Source organism: Sciurus carolinensis, chromosome 1 (assembly GCF_902686445.1).
Source record: "Sciurus carolinensis chromosome 1, mSciCar1.2, whole genome shotgun sequence".
Taxonomy (NCBI): Eukaryota; Metazoa; Chordata; class Mammalia; order Rodentia; family Sciuridae; genus Sciurus; species Sciurus carolinensis.
The window spans coordinates 3,808,003-3,827,458 of NC_062213.1; the positions used below are offsets into that span (position 1 = coordinate 3,808,003).

The following is a 19,456-nucleotide window of genomic DNA, read 5'->3' on the forward strand; positions in this document are numbered from 1 at the left end:
GTGTCCCTAGCTCCACTGTATAAATGGAAACGTGAAGCCAGACAGGAAGTTCTGTGTCCAGGCACATACTAGCAGAGCTGGAAGGCCTAACCCTTTGCGTTTAAGTGGTACATATTGTTAAGGTGTTTACTTCCAGTTGTATGAGGCCTAGAATGACCCCGAAGCCTGCCTTTCTTGCTCTCCCCTCAGGTCCTTCACCATGAACTGCTGGCCATCCGTGAGGCCTGCATTAAGCTGGAAAAGGACTATCAGCCGGGGATCACGTTCATCGTGGTGCAAAAGAGACACCACACGCGGCTCTTCTGCACTGACAAGAACGAGCGGGTGAGCTCCACGGCATGTCCTAGGGACACAGGGTCGTTAGGGTCCCGGGCCCTCCTGTTAGCCTGGACCTGAGCCACACTCGGCTCCCGCTCTGCAGAGCCTCCTGGCACCTGCCTCAAGTGTCCTGGATGGCTCTCCTTGCCTTGGGAGCGGTTTTATCTCGTGAATCTCGCAGATCTGGGAAAGGTCTAGTCACAAAATGTCATTTATCTCATGAAATACCAAAAGAGATGATTCTAAGAACCCGTTGGACACACAGCTGTGGACTGGGCAGCCGTAGAGTGTGGTAGGATGGAGGCAGCTGGGGCCTTCGAGGGGGTGTGGGAAGTGTGCAGGGTGGTTCTGAGGAGCTCCTTCATAGGTCTGTAATAGCTGAGAGCGTCTTCCGCACGCCTAACAGGACTCATGGTCCTGCAGCTGCCCAAGAAAGAGTGCCCAGGAGGGCAGGACCCAGACCGAGAACCATCGCCCTCGCACTGGTGGCAGCAGGGCGAGACCGTGGCCGTTTAGATGCACTCGGTGCTGAAGGGGAGTAACTGAGCTCAGCCTTGGTGGCCCTACTGCCACACCAGTGCAAGGAGGCAGTGTTGTTGTGTAAATGGAAGAGGCAGAAGGTAAGTGCTACAGCGAGGAAAGGGATATTTTGTCTTGTGAACGAAATAATTCACTATCAAGATAAAGCACCTGGGGCTGCGGCTGTGGCTCAGTGGTGGAGCACTTGCCTGGCATGTGTGAGGCCCTGGGTTTGATCCTCAGCACCAAATAAAAATAAATAAATAAATGAAATAAAAATATTGTGTCCATCTACAACTAAAAAAAAATTAAAACAAAAGCAACTATGATCTTAAATGTACCCAGTACTCTGACCTAAAATTATATAAAGGTGAAAGAAAGTGGAGCAAAAACTGACAGAATTTCATCAGAAGTTGAATGGGCAAAAAATGAATGAGAACTGACAACTGAAAGAGTGAAAAGAATGATCTGATGCAGTAACTCGATAGAACCCTGTCTGCAGCGACTGGGACACACAAAAGGGTTGCAGAAGTTGACTTTCTACCGGGACACAGAAGTTTCTCGCATTTCCATACCTCACATCTTGTATAATAAGCCTTATGTTTTGATCATTATACAATTAAATTTTAAATCAGTAGGATTGAAGTTTAAGAACACTTGAAACTTTCAATTTACTGCTGAGTAGCTAATGCATTAAACATATAATGAGGATGAAAATTGCAGAGCCCTTGGAAATGAACAAAAACCAGAAGTTTCCTAGCAAACCTGTGCAGTGCAGCTAGAACAGCACAGCCTATAGACTTAGATGCATTCGGTGTAAAACAAGAACAGTGACCATGAGTGAGAATAAAGACAGGACAGAAAGAAGGGACCTCAGTATTCCGGAGCCAAGGGAGAGCTGCAGCACCCTGGGGCTGGGCGCCTTCCTCTTCTCAGTCCCCAGGTCTCCGTTGCCAGGAAGCAAGGAGGCTTCGAAGACAGCTATTCCTGGAAACACCTACACCCTCTTCCCCTTCCCAGAATGGAAAATAAGTAGAAATGAAGAAGCAAGAGAGGAGATTAAAATCAAAACCTGCCTCCTTGAAGATAGACCAAGCGTGACTCCACAAGGAATGGAAGAGGACCTTGTACCAGCATAGATCATAAAGGGGTCATACAGTTGTTCTTAGAAGGTCCTGGGCCCAGGGAGCTTCGCAGACACATCCTCCAGACCTTCAGTAACATGTCATCTTAAGTGTGGTGGAACACACAGAGGCCAAAAGTTACTTGGCATGTTTATAAGTGTAGACCAGAGTTTCTCAGGTAAGGTTTGTACCTTCAAGGAAAATACTTGTACCATTTCAGAGATTAAGAATGAGGGAGAATCAGCTTACATTCCGAGGTTGGTTTTCTAACTTGGGTACTATGGTGGGGTGAAGGGTACAGGGTCTGAGTGAGGTGGCCTGGGCTCCATTCTAGCCCTCGCACACACTGGCTGCTTGACTGTGCTTCCCTTTGCCTGCTGGGATCGCTCTCCACTAGGCGAGGATGTTGAGAGGTTTAACTGTGTTGATTCACACTAAGCACATGGCCCAGCCCCTGATGTGGAGTGGGGGGTTGTCATGATGAAAGCTCTCGCGTGGTTGAGGGAACACAAGCCACAGCTACCTTGCAGCATGATCTGGGTGTCTGTCCTGGAGAAAGTCACATGCCTGAGTGCAGGGAGACATATTTCTTGTGATGGCAAAAGTAGTAGTAAACTTACCTACCCATTGAACAGGAAGAAAGATTGTGCTGCGTTATATATTAGCATTCTGTGCTGCAGAGGAAAATCAACATATCATACCAAGTAGATACTTCTCAACTGTTGTATTAAGTAAAAAAGCAAGTAGCATATGTATTTGTAATGCATACATAGAGTTTTCAAATCTGCAAAAACAGTGAAATACACTGCTGATGTAGCCTTGAATGGATAAAACAGATATAAAAGTGTACAGCGAGCATCCCTTATCCACAGTGCTTGAGGACCCAAAGTATTCCAGATTTGGGACTCGTTTGGAATCTTTGAATATTTGCATTTTATCTTGGGAATGAGAGACCCAAGCCTAACATAATTTTTTTGGGGGGAGGGGTACCATGCATTGAACCCAGGGGCACTTTATCACTAAGCTACATTCCCCAGTCCTTAGTCTCACTAAATTACTAAGGCTAACTTTGCACTTGCAATCCTTCTGATTCATCCTCCTGACTAGCTAGAATCACAGCCCAGATTTTTTTTTTCTTTAAAAATTGGAGGGACTGGGGTTATGGCTCAGTGGTAGAGCGCTTGCCTAGCATGTATGAGGCACTGGATTTGATTCTCAGCACCGCATATATATGTATAAGTAAATAAAATAAAAGTCCATCAACAACTAATAAAAATATTCTTAAAAAAAATTGGGGGCTGGAGATATAGCTCAGTTGGTAGAATGCCTGCCTCGCAAGCACAAGGCCCTGGGTTCAATCCCCAGCACCACAAAAAAAAAAAGGAAGGTTTAGGGGCTGGGGGCTGGGGTTGTAGCTCAGTGGAAGAGCACTTGCCCAGCACGTATGAGACCCTGGATTCAGTCCTCAGCACCACGTAAAAATAAAGGAATTGTGTCCAATACAACTTAAAAAAAAATATATATATATATATATAGATATGTATATATATGTGTGTATATGTATATATGAGATATGTATTTTGACATTTTATATATATATGTATAAACTGAAGGTTTGTTTTTTTTTTTTTTAAACACTAGCAAAAAGTGAAATAATGAGTCTAAAGCTACCAAGGGAGCACACTGGAGATTTTCTTTTTTGTATATATATCTGAAATATTTTATAACTAAAAATAACATATACATAGGTGGCTTTGTGAATGAGAAAGGAATGTGCACTGAGGGGTTTTGTAATAGTGGGATCTTGGCCAACTAATCCACAATTACAAACTTCAAGTTAGATTATTGAGCAACTGTATTTATTACAGCTTCTCCACAGCATTTCACGAAGCTGCACTGCTCTCTTGCAGGTGGTGGCCAGGAGCCAGCCACTTGTGGGAGCCCCTGCCAGCTCTCAGGGCTTTGCTTCGCTGCCTTGATGCTGTGTGGACCTGCTGGGCACTGGCCTGCAGAGGGTCCTTGCCCGGCTTGGTTGTAGAAGCATGTTGCTTCAGTGTGTTGCTGGCAGTACCCCTGGACCCCAGGTCAGAGTGTCACCAGCAGTGCTAGAGCCGCTTAGAGCCATGCTTCAGTGAAGACTGCTTTTATCCTGTGCATCTGTGTAAGGCGTGAGGGCAAAAAGCCAGCCAAGACAGCAAGTCCAGTCGTCAGTACCTCTTAGATTTTACACTGTGCTCTAAGCACATGCATTAAGCGATTTGAAAACTTGCTTGTTGGGGCAGCTTTGGCCAGAAAGCGTGGTGTGGACTATCTTGCTTGCTTGCTGACTGTATCCTGCTGACCCTGCCATGTCTGATGAGGCTCTTATGTTGCTACAGGTTGGGAAGAGTGGGAACATTCCAGCAGGCACAACTGTGGACACGAAAATCACCCATCCAACCGAGTTTGACTTCTACCTGTGTAGTCACGCCGGCATCCAGGTGAGAATGGAGGGCCCCATTGGCGTAGTCTGAGGCATCGGCTACAATGTCATCCACAGACAGGGATCTGCCCGCCCCTGACCTGCAGCTCATACTCTGACTAGGAGAGATGGGTGGCTAATCTGGGACCCAGGAGACTGTGGCCATGTCAGATACTTGGAAGGAAAGAACCACTGAGGTGCTGGGTTAGACCATGTGGAGTGGCCACCAGGGCCTCCCCAGTTAAGTTCCAGTGTGGATGAGGTGAGGTCCAGACAGAAGGAGCAGTGAGTGCCAGGGTACTTGAGGGGGACAAAGGGTGTATTGTGGCTGGAGCTTAGTGAGCTAGAAAATGAGACCTGAGTGTTCACTAGGCCACCAGGAAGCTGCTTCAGTAGGGGTGCCTGGAGAGGCAGCCCTGGCCGGCCAGCCTTGCAGTCCCCTCCACGCAGGCTTGCTGCTGGGCAGGCTCGAGGTGAGTGTCAGCACCAGGAGATGCAGTTGCCATCTCCTTGTGACCCCATCAGGCTCCTTCAGGGAGGAGACCTGTATCTGGCCAAGGGTACCACACATGCATGTGGCCACCAAAGTGCCACCATGTCCATTGAGGACTGCAGCCTAGGGCCATGGCCATTTGGGTAGACCTGAGAACTAAGGGTATTTTTACACATTTGAAGCGTTGTTCACAAGGAAAGGAAGAAAAAAAAAAAAAAAAAAACATAATAAAGGTAGAGAGCATAAAGGTTTTTCTGCGAGTTCCTGGTGCAGATCGCCTGCCCCCTATGGTCCCCCACAGCCCCTCTGGGCAGCTTGCTCTGTAAAGGCACGTTGTTTCTGAGCCATTCCTCTGCTGCCTGCCCCTCCTTCTAGTTTCCCTCCTGGTAAGGGAACCCTCACTTTCAGGCCTCTTTGGCTTTTCTGCTCAGGAACTTTCTAATGAGGAGACTTCTGGTGAGATGTGGAGGCTGTTTGCAGGGAGCCCAGGGAGCCAGTGTTGCTACCCCGTGTCCCAGGCACACCCCGTGTCCCTGGACAGTCCTGGGATGGTCTCTGTCTTCGAGCATGGTTGCAGTGTTCTGTGGAGAGATCTCGCAATGCATCTGGCTTATCTCATCCTCTGATCTGCTTCCAGGGGACAAGCAGGCCTTCCCACTACCACGTCCTCTGGGATGACAATCGTTTCTCTTCCGACGAGCTGCAGATTCTCACCTACCAGCTGTGTCACACATACGTGCGCTGCACACGCTCTGTGTCTATCCCGGCGCCAGCCTATTATGCTCACCTGGTGGCCTTCCGGGCCAGGTACCACCTGGTGGACAAAGAACACGATAGGTGAGTCTCGTGCCTGTTGGGGCAGGGACTGCTTCTGATAGGGACTCCTGCCACTGCCTGTGCCCACCAGGCACACAGGTCCCTGAACGTGGCAGCCTTGCAGCCACTCATGCACTATGCACGCTGCCCCCCTCCCCAGGTGTCTGTCTAGTAACGGCTGTGTTCTCTCTCCTTCCCTGTGTCTGTCCCTGCAGTGCTGAGGGAAGCCATACCTCTGGGCAGAGCAATGGGCGAGACCATCAAGCCCTGGCCAAGGCCGTCCAGGTCCATCAGGACACGCTGCGCACCATGTACTTTGCTTGACGTGTTCTAGTGTTTAGCGATTGTGTACCAAGTTGGATTCACATGAGACCAGCTACACTCAGACCAACAGACGCCCAGCCCTTCCGTGACAGCCAGCATCGAACATGAGACGTCATTGATTTTACCAGATTCTCCATTTTCCAGATTGCCTTCCGTCCCAGATTTCAAACTTGGATTTTGAACTGCAGACCTGTATGAGACCCCACTGTCGTAGGAAATATGGTTTGCCAAAATCTATAAGCTGCTTATTAAAATAGAGTCCCGTGTTTCCTAAAAATCTCCTAAAACCAGTCTATGAACTCAGGGCTTTAAAACATTTTTTAATTTATTTGGTCATTCAATTTACTTGTTTTTAACACATAATTCTCTATGAAATTGATGGGCTCAAACTAGCTGTGAATGTTCTCTGAGAGTGAAAGCAACACAAAACATTGTGGTTTTAAAGCCTTGAACATTCTGATGTTGTCACTGAAGTTGATTTCCAAGTGGCGTGGTGTGCCTGTGGCCTGGCTGCACGAGCTCCGGCCCCAAGGGCAGTTGACCATGCGCAGAGTCCACAGGTGTGTCTCACTCTGCCACTGCCTGCCTCTCACAGTGTGAGCTGAGGAGCAGTGGCAGAAGAAGGGCCACATGTGTTTACAGCAGTGACATGTCCAGAGAGATTGGCAGACAAGTGCCATTTTAATAACAATTTATTTAAAAAGAGAAGAAAGACAATATACCGACAGTCTAATCATAAGATTTGTCCTATAGGACTGTGATGTTTATTTTCCAAAGTTTCTAAAGAATACGGGTCTGTGGTGATAAATACAGTACAATCCTTTTTCACTGTTATGTCTTTAATGTAAGAGAAGAATATATATATCTGGTTTGCAGTATTAATGTGATAGGTAGATGCTGTTTTCCTTTTGTTGACTACGGGGTGCTTCTTGTGACCTGTTTTGCGTATCAGGAGTGTTAGAGCCTAGAGACAGGCCACCTCTTGTGGCTCTTAGTGCTTAAGTACAGGAATATGCAACTGACTCCATGTGACAGCCATCTGCCCCCAGTGTGGACTGTGTGGCCTGTACCTCGGGAAGGGACTGCGTGTCCACCAGTCACTCGCCACTCCCTCTGCCTCCTCCCCAGTGTGCTGCTCAGCCGATGAAGCACAAACGGAGTCTATTTATTCTTCCATCGCTGGGAAACACGTTCACCTGTCAGAGTGCACTTCTCCCGGCGTGCAGTCTTGGTAGGCGAGTTTCATAGGATCTATGCACTGAGACAGAAAGCTGCTGCCAGTAGCTCTCCTGGCTGCAGTCGGGGCAGTGGAACCTGCCCTGGGGGGGTCGCCCGTGGCGAGGCCAGCAGAGGGCACAGAGCGCTCTGTTGGGATTTGCATCCAGGTCCCCAGATGTGGGTTTGCCAATCTAGAAACCATTGCACTAAGAGCGACACCACAGACGGCTTTGAAGGTGACAGCAGACATGGCTGTTTGTGCTGAATGGGCCTGTTGTCCTCGTGCGCAACTGAGACTCATACCCGTGCTCCGTGTGGACCTTAAGGAAGGGGGCGAGCCTCCCCTGTGCTGCTTTGTGCCCTGCAGGTTTCCTCCCTGCTGATGTCCCTTCCCCATCCCTATGTGACGTTACCTCTGGCACTGCGGTGGAGTGAGGGTCCCAAAGGTGGTGCCTCGTGCTGGAGTAGGCACCTGTCTGCCCCCGCCCTTCTCTCCAGGGTGTTGGGAGTGTTGGTGAGCCCCTGGCAGAGCATCCTGACCCTGGGCCTGGGCTGGCGGCAGTGACCGGTGGCTGTGGTCTGTGAAGATGTGTACTCAGTGGGGGGTGTGTCTGTGTGTGCATGTGGGTCTCTTACTAATGACATTAGTCTTTTCTTGCTGTATCTTTCTTTTACTGTTTTAAGTGACAGCAGCCTCCGCTCTAAGAAGCACTACAGCTGCCTGTTGTCTTATTGGCAAATGGCACTTTTTCCTGCTTCCCGAAGGACACAAATACACTGAGCTGAGCTCACCGGGCACACTGAAGCTGAAGAGGGACTCTTGGCTAGTGAATTTTTAGAATCTGAAATTTAGTTTCAGCCATTCTTAGAGCCATCTGGAACCACGTTACCCAAGGCGTTTCTCTACCCCTGTGACAGGATCTCAGTGTCAGGGAATGGTGGGTCTTATTCAAATGCAGGTACCGAGCCAGCTACAGACCTCCTGGATCCAGTTCTGGGGAGCAGCGGGACATCTGCATTCTAAGCTGTCACTTGCAGCTCTAGAGGAGCTGGGGAGGCATTCTGAGGCGCCCAGGCACCTGCAGGGAGCTCCTGCTCAGCCAAGCCAGGAGGTGCGAGGAGAGTGCAGGCTGGCCGGAAATCAGACCTGGTTTTGTTTTGTTTTGTTTCTAGTTTAGTTTTGATCACTTTGAAGGATAAGTTTTCTTTGAAGAAGGGTACTTTTTTATAGCCCTGTGCTTGTTTTGTAAAACTTTTAATACTAAAAACATTAACAGACCAAATGTCCCCATTTGTCAGCTGCATCCCTTTGTACATGTCTGATGATTCAGAACTTAAATGGCTGTAGTCACAATTTCTCAGGTAAATAATTGTTTGATAACCCCATTATCAGCATACATTTTGAGACAGTGCAGAGCCTCGAGTGCAGTAGTGCGCCAACCCCGCTCGCTCATGGAGACCAGGAGGTGCCGCCACTGCTCGGGCTCCCGGATGGCTGCTTCCTCCCCGGGCTCCTGTGCTCATGTTCACATTTGAGGGCTGGCCACTCACTGGCTTTGTCCCCACCCCACTGTTAAGTAAGGTGTGCCTTGCTTTAAGCAAACTGAATGTGAAGATGACAATGTGGAAATCTGGATTCATCTAAAAGAAAAACTGGGATTTCTCTCATCTCTTTAAAAGAGGCCTACCAATTAATAATGATTCTTACTGGGACTCTTCCTAGTGTACTTCAAAATACTCATTTCTTAAAATCATTAGTGAACTCCCATTTACCACTGTCCCTTAGACTCAGCAGCTCCTTTCTGTGATAACTAAGCGATGCCAGGCCCAGGGGAGAATTTAAAGGAGAACCCCTGTAACATCAGCAAAGACCCCATCCTGTCACCTGGGTGTTGTGAGCTCAGCTTCCTAGCTCGGAAAAATTTTGTAAGACTGGGTGTGTCGGTGATTTTTAGAAAGGGGTTGCTTGCTCTTGGCCTGGGTTTCCTGTCTGGAGAAGTCTGCGTGTAAACTTTCTGACATCCATTCTAGGGTCTGCTTGGTCTTCTCCAGATCAGGCTGCTTTGGCCAGGCAGTATCCTGGCCCAGACTCAGAGGCTCCAGGCCATCTTCCTGCCCCCACCCACCCCCTGGTGGGTGTGGCTGCCAGCAGGGAGTGAGCTCGGCTTGTGTACAGTGGCCTGAACAGTGCTGTTCCTGTTTACCCCTTTATTGAGTGCTCATTAGAATGATCATTTAGGTTCAGTCCCTGCAGTGGGATTCAGGATTTGGGGGAATTTTATTGTTGTATGTTGTTTTTATTGTTGTTAAATGCAAATGTTGCTATTTATTTTTTTCCTTTCTGCTCTGGTTTGATTTGGCCAATGTGGGTATTCCAGTGCATGGTACCTGATGATATGGTAGAAATGATTTTCCCCAATTTTTATAAATGACCTAATGTTTACCTTCAAGTTTGCTGGATGATTTTATTTTTGAAAGCCACAAATGTAGTTTTTCTGGATGAATTGTTTTTTTAATATACGCAGCTGTGTGCTTTCACATTGATCTGCCGGGTGGTTTAAATTTTTATTTTTACAAGGCAGTTTTTCAGTCAAATTATATATTTGATACAATATGTCAAGGGCAGACCAGCCATGCATCATGCAGTGGGACACCAGAGGGTCAGGGGCCTCTGGGGGCTGGTGGCCTCTCCTGGCTGCCCAGGGTCCTGGTAGCACTCAGCTTGTTGCCAGGGCCTCGGGAACCGGGTGGGTCTTTCAGTGCATCTCATCTGGCAGACAGTTACAAGGATCTCTCACGGGCATTTTCCTGCACCTATGGACGTTCCGTTAGGCGCTTTAGATGTTGACCTAATCAGACAGTGGACAATCCTGGTGGCCCCGACAAGCCATAAGAAGCTCTCCTGTGACCTCTCTGACTCATCTCTTGTGCTCATGAGAAAAGGAATGTATAAGTAGAGACAGACACTCGCCAGCGTTCACATGCCTCACCTGCAGAATGCACATGTTTTATTTATACTTCAAGCCCCATCCCCTCTCCAGCTGCTGTGCCAGCAGTCTCACTGCTGTGACGTGTTTCCATGTGAACACGGTGCACGTGTGACTCTGTCACGGGGGTGTCCCTGTTACATGCATGTTGATGCTTTTGTAAGGAAAATTTTTCAGCTCAAAGTAATTGCACTGATTTTTTGACAACTTCTTTTTATCGTGTCACCTTTGCATCCTGTAATTGTTTGAAACGACTGTAAATAGACTCACTGTGGCGAAAATGATGAGAAGACAGGAGCTGCTTGGCTTCCGTGCTGCTGCCTTGCGCTTCAGCGTTGCGCCTGAGCGTAGTGCAGGCTCGCCTCGGCCCGCTTCCTGCTCCTCAGCCTCGTGTCTTGACCCTTCGTGAAGGACAGACGACCCTCCTTTGCTTGTGTCTCTGACAGGAAGTTTCCATCTGCTCTTCTGATGTCTGCAGAGTCAAACTTACAGGACTGACTGTACACCTTTGGGAAACCTCTTGGTCTGTCCAATTCCTTGCATTTGCCATGGCTCCCGAGAATGCTTCTTGTAGTTCCATCCAGCCTTTGGGCAGAAGCGTCTGCGTGGCCCATGTTAACAGACCTTGGGGGCCTGTCTTACATCTCTTTGGCCAGCTGTCAGTTTAAAGTCACAAGGTCACTGTCATGTCAGACTGTCATTTGTGGCTGCACCCATAAATGCCAGAGAGAACTGAAGCCCAGTGTTTGCTCATATACCTTGTGTTCTGCTGGATCCAAGGGATGTGTTCCAGCTGCCATGTTTAACTCTGTTTGTGGTCAGGCTACCCAGTATCAGATACAGAAAGAAGCTTTTAAACCCATACGGGTCGTGTGTGTGTGTGTGTGTGTGTGTGTGTGTGTGTGAGATCAGTGCCATCACGTTGCCCCAACTTTGCTTCTGTGGTTATGTCCTGCCATTTTATTGTCTCAAGTGAATGTATTGACTTAGCCAAGTCACTAACAGAAGGTGGTTTCTGAATACCTTTTAGTTAAAACAAACAGATACAGATAAAAAGCTACCTCTGAAATCTCAAGATTCTTATTTGCTCTTAAGCGTAGCTGTCCACACTGAAAATAGCCAAAATGTTGCCTGAATAAACTGAATTTGGAACATCTCTCTGTTCAGTTCTGGCTTGAAAAAGTGTGTGCCATACTGTGACCAGGGCAGCCCCTCCTCTGCTGTGGCAGTGGACCAGGGACAACTCAGTGCTGTCCAGCTGTGAGGGTCGAGCGCTCTGGGAGGCCAGGCGCAAAGGAAAGGAGGGGCTCCCTGCGCAGTCAGAGTGCCTTCCGCCAGGCGGTCGGGAGCGCCTCCGCAGGGCGCGAGTGTGGAGCTGGGAGCGCCTCGCTCTGCCTGCCTGGGCTTTCCTGTTGAATGCAAGAGGCACTTGTGTTCTGCTTGCTTCTAAATGGGTTAACTACGGCTTTCTCTGCTTTCCTCTCCCTTTCTACCCACTCTCTAAAATCACGAAGGTGCTTTAACACCGACTCTCACGTAAGAGACACCTTTGAGATAGTTGCAGGGTTTCAAAAGAGGGCAGGCATGATTGACCTTTGATTTTGATCTGAGTTACTGTCACTCCCTATTTAAAAAGGAACTAAAGGTTAAAAGCAAAATGATCTGTTACAACCCTGGGTCATTTGAAGACCATAGCTTGAGTGGAAGGTCCTGCCAGCCACCCTGGGGGTCATACCTTGCAGGAAGTCTGGCCTGGGAGAGCCAGTGCCGCTGACCAGCCCACACGTGATCATCCACTTGGCTGTCAGAAGCGTCATCCCCACACCCTGCACCGTGGATCTGCCAGCATCCCCCCGGCCCGCCTCCCGTCTTTCTGTAGGTTTCTCATGTTCCTCTGGTCTTGGAGCTTGGCAGTCACTCCAGACCCCTCCCCCAATTATTTGGCTTTGGAATTCTTAAGGGACAGGTGACAGTTCACCAGTGTAGGCGTATGGTGTGTGGAGGTGGCTCTGTGCTCCCTGTGGCTTTGGCCCTAGCCGTCTGATATACCGTTCCCTGGAGAAGTTGCCTGTAACACTGTGGTTTGGGTTGGGATGGGGTTCATGCCATGTGGCGTGCTTTGATTCTGAAAGAGCCAAGTGCCCTTCTTCACAGTCTAAGAATGTTTGAATTCTGCCATCACATTGTTCTCTACCCCAGGAAGGTCGGGTGCCTGTGATGTCCCTGACTTGCCTCCTTGGCTGCTTGACTCCTTGTTGGCCTTGGGTTTTCAGCCAGAGTCCGGTGCTGGGCATTTGAGAAAACCGTGCAGCACCAGGCCCCCACTGCCCTCGGATCTGCCTTGCCCCTGCACCGTCTCTAGTAGGCAGAGGTGATTTCTCCGGCTCGGGGTGTGTGGGAAAGCTTATTCAGAAGGAAGGCACTGAAGATCACTGGGTGCTTTTGCTGGCACTTTTCTTCTTGGTTGTGGTGAGAAATTCAGACATGTTGGGTCTCTGGAGCCCTTGGTGGTGTGACTGAGGGTAGGTCCTCCCATTGTCCCTCTCCCTTTGGCGGGGAGGATGTGTGGAAGGAGGCTGAATTATCCCCTATTTAAAACCTCCTTGGATTTAGATAGTTCGGAGTTAAAGCTAAAACACCAAATATTGATTTCCCATTCTGTTCTTTCTGTAATTTCAAGGTCCTTAAAACTAGTGAGTTGATCCCAAGAATACCTGCGCCACTCACCGGTGGCGGGCAGGGCTGTGATGCAGACTGCCTGGCAGAGCCAGCTGTGCGCACAGGACCGAGGCCCCTGGGCACCCTGGAGATTGTGAGAACAGTCTCAAGGGTGGGGTGGGGCAGGCCCCCACCCTGAGAGGCGGGTAGCCCCAGGTCTTCCTCCGGTCTCCACCTGAGTCTGGAGACTCAGTCCCAGACTCTGTGCCTTTGAAATCTGGTCCTCAGTGTCGTTTTAGAACGGCGCTGGGCAGGGTTTTAAGTGGAAGCAAGCCCGAGTCATCCTACAAGTCAGCTGCCACTCCCTGCCACCCTCCGCTCCTGCCTGCAAACTGATGCGGGCTGGCTTCGCTGCATGTGGCCCACAGGTGGTCCAGGCACCATCCCTCCCTCGCATCTGCTACCCTCTGAGGAGCACACCTCTGCTGGGGTTTCAGGAGACTGATGCAAGACCACCTCTTAGTCAGGCCTTGACCATGACCATCAGCAAAGCCTGATGGTCTTGTTCCCTTAGTGACTCAGCAAGAATATCCGTTGTAATGGACGTAGATCGTTTAAAAAAAAAAAGGAGTGGGAATCGTGTTGTGAACGTGTGTGAAGTCCTCAGATGTAAGGTGCTCTTCGGTCCTTCTGTTCTTACCTTGTTGTTGGCTGTTTCGTGACTTGCGGGGACACCATTTACTTGGCCTGGTGTCACGAGCTGTGCACACAGGACTCTGCTTTCACATGCAGTTTCATCTCTAGCTTTTCCAAGCCAGGTATTGAGCAGCTTCTTGGTCAGTGGTCTGATTGGAAACCACCCTCCCTGTCAAGGGATGATCTTGTTGGTTTTAATTGGAGAAATACTCCATTGTGTTTATTTTTAAAATATATGGAAAAGGCCTTTCCCTTGGCAGAGTCACTGGCTGCAGAGGGATGATTCATTAACAGCTTTGGTTCCTCTTCAAAGCCAAATAGACACACGTGACTAAGATCCTAAAGTATGTAGTTTAATTAGCATTAAATTGAAATTCAAGTCCTAAGTTTGATAGTGGATTTTAATATAGTTGTTAAAGGTATGAATTCATGTTTTATAACTGTAGAGGCAAGTGAGTTTTTTATTTTTTAAAAAGTTTTAAGAGAATAATTGTAAGTTTCTGTGTAGCAAAGTGGCTAATGGCTCATTAAATACAAGAAGAGAATGTAGTATCTAAATCCAGACTTTTCTTACCTCCGGTACACTTCAAGATTACTTGCCTAATATGTATTGAGGGGTTTTAACCCTTATTTTATCAATTTTTCTAGTTTTATTTTATTTTTATAAAATAATTGAAAAAGAACCAAAAATGAATTCAAAAGTCCCATGATGGATCTTGCCCCTTCTTAATTTTACCCCATAATAAGACATTTTAGAAGACATTTTGAATCAAAATGTATTATGACCATTTGAAGTTTACTGTTTTCTAAGAAGTTGAGCAGCTAAAGGGCCTCATTTCAGGTGGCACTCCATGTGTTGTCCCTGGACTTGGTGGTACCTGCACGCGGATCTGTGTGAAAATGTCTCGTGCTTGCGACGTGGAGACCATGCAGTGCTGTTTGTAAATTGACAGTTCCTGTACAAAACCGTTATTTATATACGTTGGCCTCTCTGTATGATTCTTAATTTGCTACATGGATTGTATAATTAATTATAAAATTATAGTACCTGCTAAATCCAATCTGAGGCTTCATGTCATTATCTTTGGTTTTGATGCCATTCTGTGTGTCAGGATGTCCAGTGCTTGCGTGATGCTAGGTGGTAATGCCACTTTAAATTAAGCCTTAATCAGATACTAAATTTGTAAGTTTCAGAGTATGCAAAATAGTAGAGTGAGTTTAAACTGTTCCAATCAAGACATTAGATCATAAGTAAACAATTTTTTTCTAAGTTAAAAAGGGAAGCATCCAGTAATTACCCCCCGCCCCCACCCCCGGTCTGGCTTGGCTCTTGCCCTTGCTTGATGAAAATGGACCATTGTGCATGTCTGTGGCAGTCAGTCAGTCAGAAGACCTGTTTGAAAGTCTAGAGACTTTTTCAGGGTTGCTTAAAATGTTTGATTTATTTCCCCTCCAGTCTGAGATTTAGTCATGCTACTGGAGAGCACGATTTGGGTGTGGGTCTTACTTGCAAACCTGCGCATGTTGTAAGCTTCCTGCAGACAGTGCCACCTGTCATTGCTTCTGCATACGACGGAAATGAATTTATGTTTTGTAAAAGCATGATTCAATTTAGAGATAAAATGGAGGGGACCCAGCTTTCTTTACAATGTGGATCTACCTCAGTTAAACAGTTGGGTGCTATTACTAAGTCTGTCAAATTAAATTGGAAAAAGTAACCAAACAGTGAGATGTTAACTCCACATGAAACTTGAAATCATAGTTTCCGTTTATTTAATAATATTTTTATTTATTTTGTGCCTTTTATGTTGAACCCTAATGCATTTGAAAAAAATCAGTGTAGAATTAAGCATTTTACATTGCAGAGGGGGAGAAGAGCCCAAGTGGCCATGGAATTTGATAGATTCCCAGCCAACTGCTGCAGTATATCAGAACCCCAACTACCCTCTTGTGGAAAGGAAAAAATTATGTCTAAAAGCAAACTTACCATTTTACAAATTCCAAACTCTTCTATGCATATATTTGTAACTATCACTTCCATTTTCTGTGCCAATGAAGGGGCGGCCAAAAAAAAAAAATCCTTAAGTACTTTCTTCATTGCTGTTGTAGCCATTCATGCCCCCCTCCTCTGGCGTACTCTACCAGAGCTTCTTCATGAGCAGCAGATGGCAGATGGGCTCTGCTGGTCCATCTCTCCTGGCCCAACCAGTGCCGGTGCTGATGACCAGGAGCAGAGGAGGGGTGGGCTCGTGGCTGTCTAGAGGCGGGTTTCCACAGCTTAGGACGGCTTCCTGACGGGTAAGAAAATCAGATAGGAGATTGGTGACTTTCCACACTTTTATATTTGGCGGTTTACAATTCTAGACTTTTCCTACTATGGCAATCTTTTTTAACTTAATTCTTTGGAGGTAACACAATATTTTGGAGTCTTAAGAATTTGATTTTATACCAATAAGAAATAAAAGTTAGGGATCTTTCCTGTAGTATATAGTTTTACTATTTTAAGGAGATCTCTGAATTTTACAAGAGAACCAACATTCCTTAGTGGCAAAACTTTGAAAGTTGATTTGGGAGGCTTTTTGCTGTAGGATCGTAAAAAAAAAATAATAATAATAATAATTCTAGTTTAAATGTTTTTAATTTTTTAACTTCCATCAGGTTGATACATAAGCTATATTTTATAAAGAGTTAATCATCCTTTAGTATGCTGCATATAAAGATCAGCGTTGTTGCACTTTCTCGGTAATAATAAATGCCCTACAATTGGCTCGCCAGGAAGCATTTCGTTTTCCCCTGACAAGAGTACTCTGGGGGGTGGTGATTAAAATCTATATAGGTACCTCAAGAAAAAGAACCTGCATATGCTGCATTTTGTTTCTTTAGCTTTTACATGTAGCATTTTGTCTTGCTTTGGTTATTTTGTTTAGATATATGCTTTCTGGACCCCAATAGACTGTTCAAAGAAAATTCAGAGTTACTCTTGCTGAGGTATAGTATCCTTTTTGATGCACTGCAATGTCTGATTCAGAGGTTGCCCAGACACCTGAGGAAAGGGTGCTACATGTAGCAGACAGAGATGTTGCGGATCCTTTCTGTTCACGCTGCTCTCAATTCCCTTCTCCATGTCATCAGCAGTTGGACACCTTATTTCTGAGCTCAAAGTTGAAAACCATGGCATTTTAGTTTTTCAACACAGACCTCACAGAGTTGCCACTGGGCAAGCGTGTGACCCACAGTGCTGCTGACGGCAGCAGCTGGTCAGCCTGGCCTCTGAAGAGCCAGCCTGTGCCCTTCTTCATTCCTCAGCACTCACCCCGAGCGATGGTGGGGGTGGTCTGGATGGACAAGACCAGCTGGTGAAGGGAGCTAAATGCTGAGACACTGAGCGCCTACTGTGTTAAGCTGAGCTGGGTCCTTTCAAGTTTGTTTTTACAGCTTACTAGGTTAATTAGTTTGCACTATTTTTGCAATAAATTCATGGAAAACCTAACAGTTACTTGTTTTGTTTCTTACTGTGTGTATATAAACTAATATTAAAAGTTTGGCATAGTGTTTTTTCACCTCCTTACATAACCCCTAACATGCACAGAATGCTGTAAATCTGATAAAATATGATGTGAATGATATTTTATAAAGTTATTTTGTATGGTGTCGATTTTGTTTTGCCTCATAGTATGTCAGCAAAAAAAAAAAACAAAAAACAAAAAAACAAAATAAAATTCCTCGTATTTACAGCTGCCTCTAACAAAGGTCTCCAGTTACTCAAAAAACTGCCTTTGGACACTGTCACACACGGGTTCAAGTCCAGTTTCCAGGTGGACACAGGCCTCCAGGAATGAAGTCCAGAGCCCTCTTCCACAGCACATTGGGGCGGTTCCGAGCCAGGCATCGCCTGAGGACCCGAGTCTTGGGGAAGCAGGGGACGGCACTGAGAGTCAATGTGGCGTGCAGGACCTCGGTGTTCCGAGGCCAGCAGCCAGGGAGAAAGGACCACGTGGAAGGCCGGTCGGTGGAGCTGTCACGAGCAACACTGAGCTCCTTATTCCGTGGGAGCCCAAGCTGGCCATGTCCTTGCTCACGGCCTGGTCAGCCCCTTCACTCCCTCTCCCTGGCAAGTTCACCTCCCTCTGCTCTGAAACTCCCGGTGCTCGCTCTCTGGGCTGTTTTTTGACTTCTGCCATCTGTACTGAAAGAATAGGGGGTGCTGGGAAAGGAAAGGAGGGTGGGATCAAGAAAGCCAACAGCTGAAAATCCCTAGAACGTACGCGTGGCTAAAGCAGGCCATGTTTTGTCATTTGAGCTGCCACAATCCATTGTTGAGGTAATTACTCTTAACATTCTGGTCTCTTGCTCCCGTATTTTTTTTTTTCTAAACAAATTAAGATGTAGTGATTTCTTAATGTATCTAGAACCCTGTACCACTACTACAAAACTGTATCTGGGCATGGTGGTGCACATCTGTAATCCGAGCGACTCAGGAGGTTGTGGCAGGAGGATCACAAGTTGGAGTCCAGCCTGGACAACTTAGTCAGATCCTGTCTCAAAATAAAAAGGTCTAGGGACATAGCCCAGTGGTAGAGTATCCCTAGTACCACCCAAAAGAAGAAAATCACAAAATACCTTTGTGCCCACTGGCCCTGGAACATGCTCATCAAAATCCAAAGAATACTCAAACTAGTAAGAGATCTACAATGTACTTACTACAGCCTGGCCTGCTAAAACCTGTTCACTGTCATTTATTGAACATCCAGAAGCAGTCACAATCTGACTGGAGAGACCTAAATGTGAAAGCAATGCATGATGGTTAGTGTTGAGTGAATTAGGAATGGATTCCGAAGAACAGCAGCTCCTTGAAATGAGGACATTTTTGTTCTATATAGGAAAAGCCCGTATCAGCAGGAAATGAGTCAACAGAGGAAAGTATTAGAATAGAGTATGAGAGCAGGCTCATGGGCTTGAATGTTAAAATGAGAATCTTCCCCAGTGTGAAAATGTTACTTTTTAAGCTGCAGAGTCCAATGAAAAGTCTAGTCTGGGATTTCAATTCCATTCCACCACTTATGAAAAAAGGATATTAATCTTCATTAAATTGCTTTGATAGGAGGAGGGAGGCCGTAGAGATGGTGAGGAAACCAGTTAGGAAGCTGTTAATAACCATCCAGCACGTGGTGCTTCCTAAGCAAGTGGGTCTGGCGTGCTTGTGGTTAAGTATGTTTCAGCTGGTCACACAGGGAAACCAGTTAGTGTTTTTCCTGGGGAGTGCTCAAACTACTAGGCACAGGCTCAGAGCCATGCATAGTGCTTCAGAGGCTGACATAGGAGGCCTTCCTTGACTGGGTCTAGCAATGAGTTTTTAGATTGGACAAGAAAAGGATGTTCTGATCATAAAAGACTAAAACTAATCAACTGGACTGACATAGCAAGCCAAGCCACAGGCTAAAAGACAGTGTTTACAAATCACACTTCTGGCAAAGGATTTGTATTCAGGATATACAAAACTCAACAAAAACTGATACTAAGTTTTGCAGAGGATGAAAACAACTAGAACTCACCAACTGCTGGTGGGAACAAAAAAATGGTACAGCCACTTCACAGAAGTGTGGCATTTCTTACTGCTTAGTATACACTTGCACTCCTGAAATTAAATCCTCTGTTCATATAAAAGCTGTTCACAAATGCCCATAGGGATTCATTCATAGCCGCCAAAACTGGAAATAATCTAAGTGGAGTATTATCCATGTACCTGGAGAATGGATTAACTGGTCTAACCATACAGTAGAATCCTACTCAGCAATAAAAAAGGAATGGACAGCTAATATTTGCAACCACTGATGAATCTCAG

The 19,456-nt window shown here is 46.7% G+C and overlaps 1 protein-coding gene across 1 annotated transcript in view; it reads left to right on the top strand.

Moving 5' to 3' along the window:
• Window positions 1-17,348, top strand: part of Ago2 (argonaute RISC catalytic component 2) — a 98,060-nt gene extending 80,712 nt beyond the window's left edge. The window contains exons 16-19 of the mRNA XM_047540087.1: window positions 190-324; window positions 4,340-4,441; window positions 5,553-5,752; window positions 5,947-17,348. Coding sequence (XP_047396043.1) covers window positions 190-324; window positions 4,340-4,441; window positions 5,553-5,752; window positions 5,947-6,055 — 546 coding nt within the window. The 3' untranslated portion in view covers window positions 6,056-17,348. The remainder of the gene's footprint in view (window positions 1-189; window positions 325-4,339; window positions 4,442-5,552; window positions 5,753-5,946) is intronic.
• The last annotated feature ends 2,108 nt before the right edge of the window (window positions 17,349-19,456 follow it).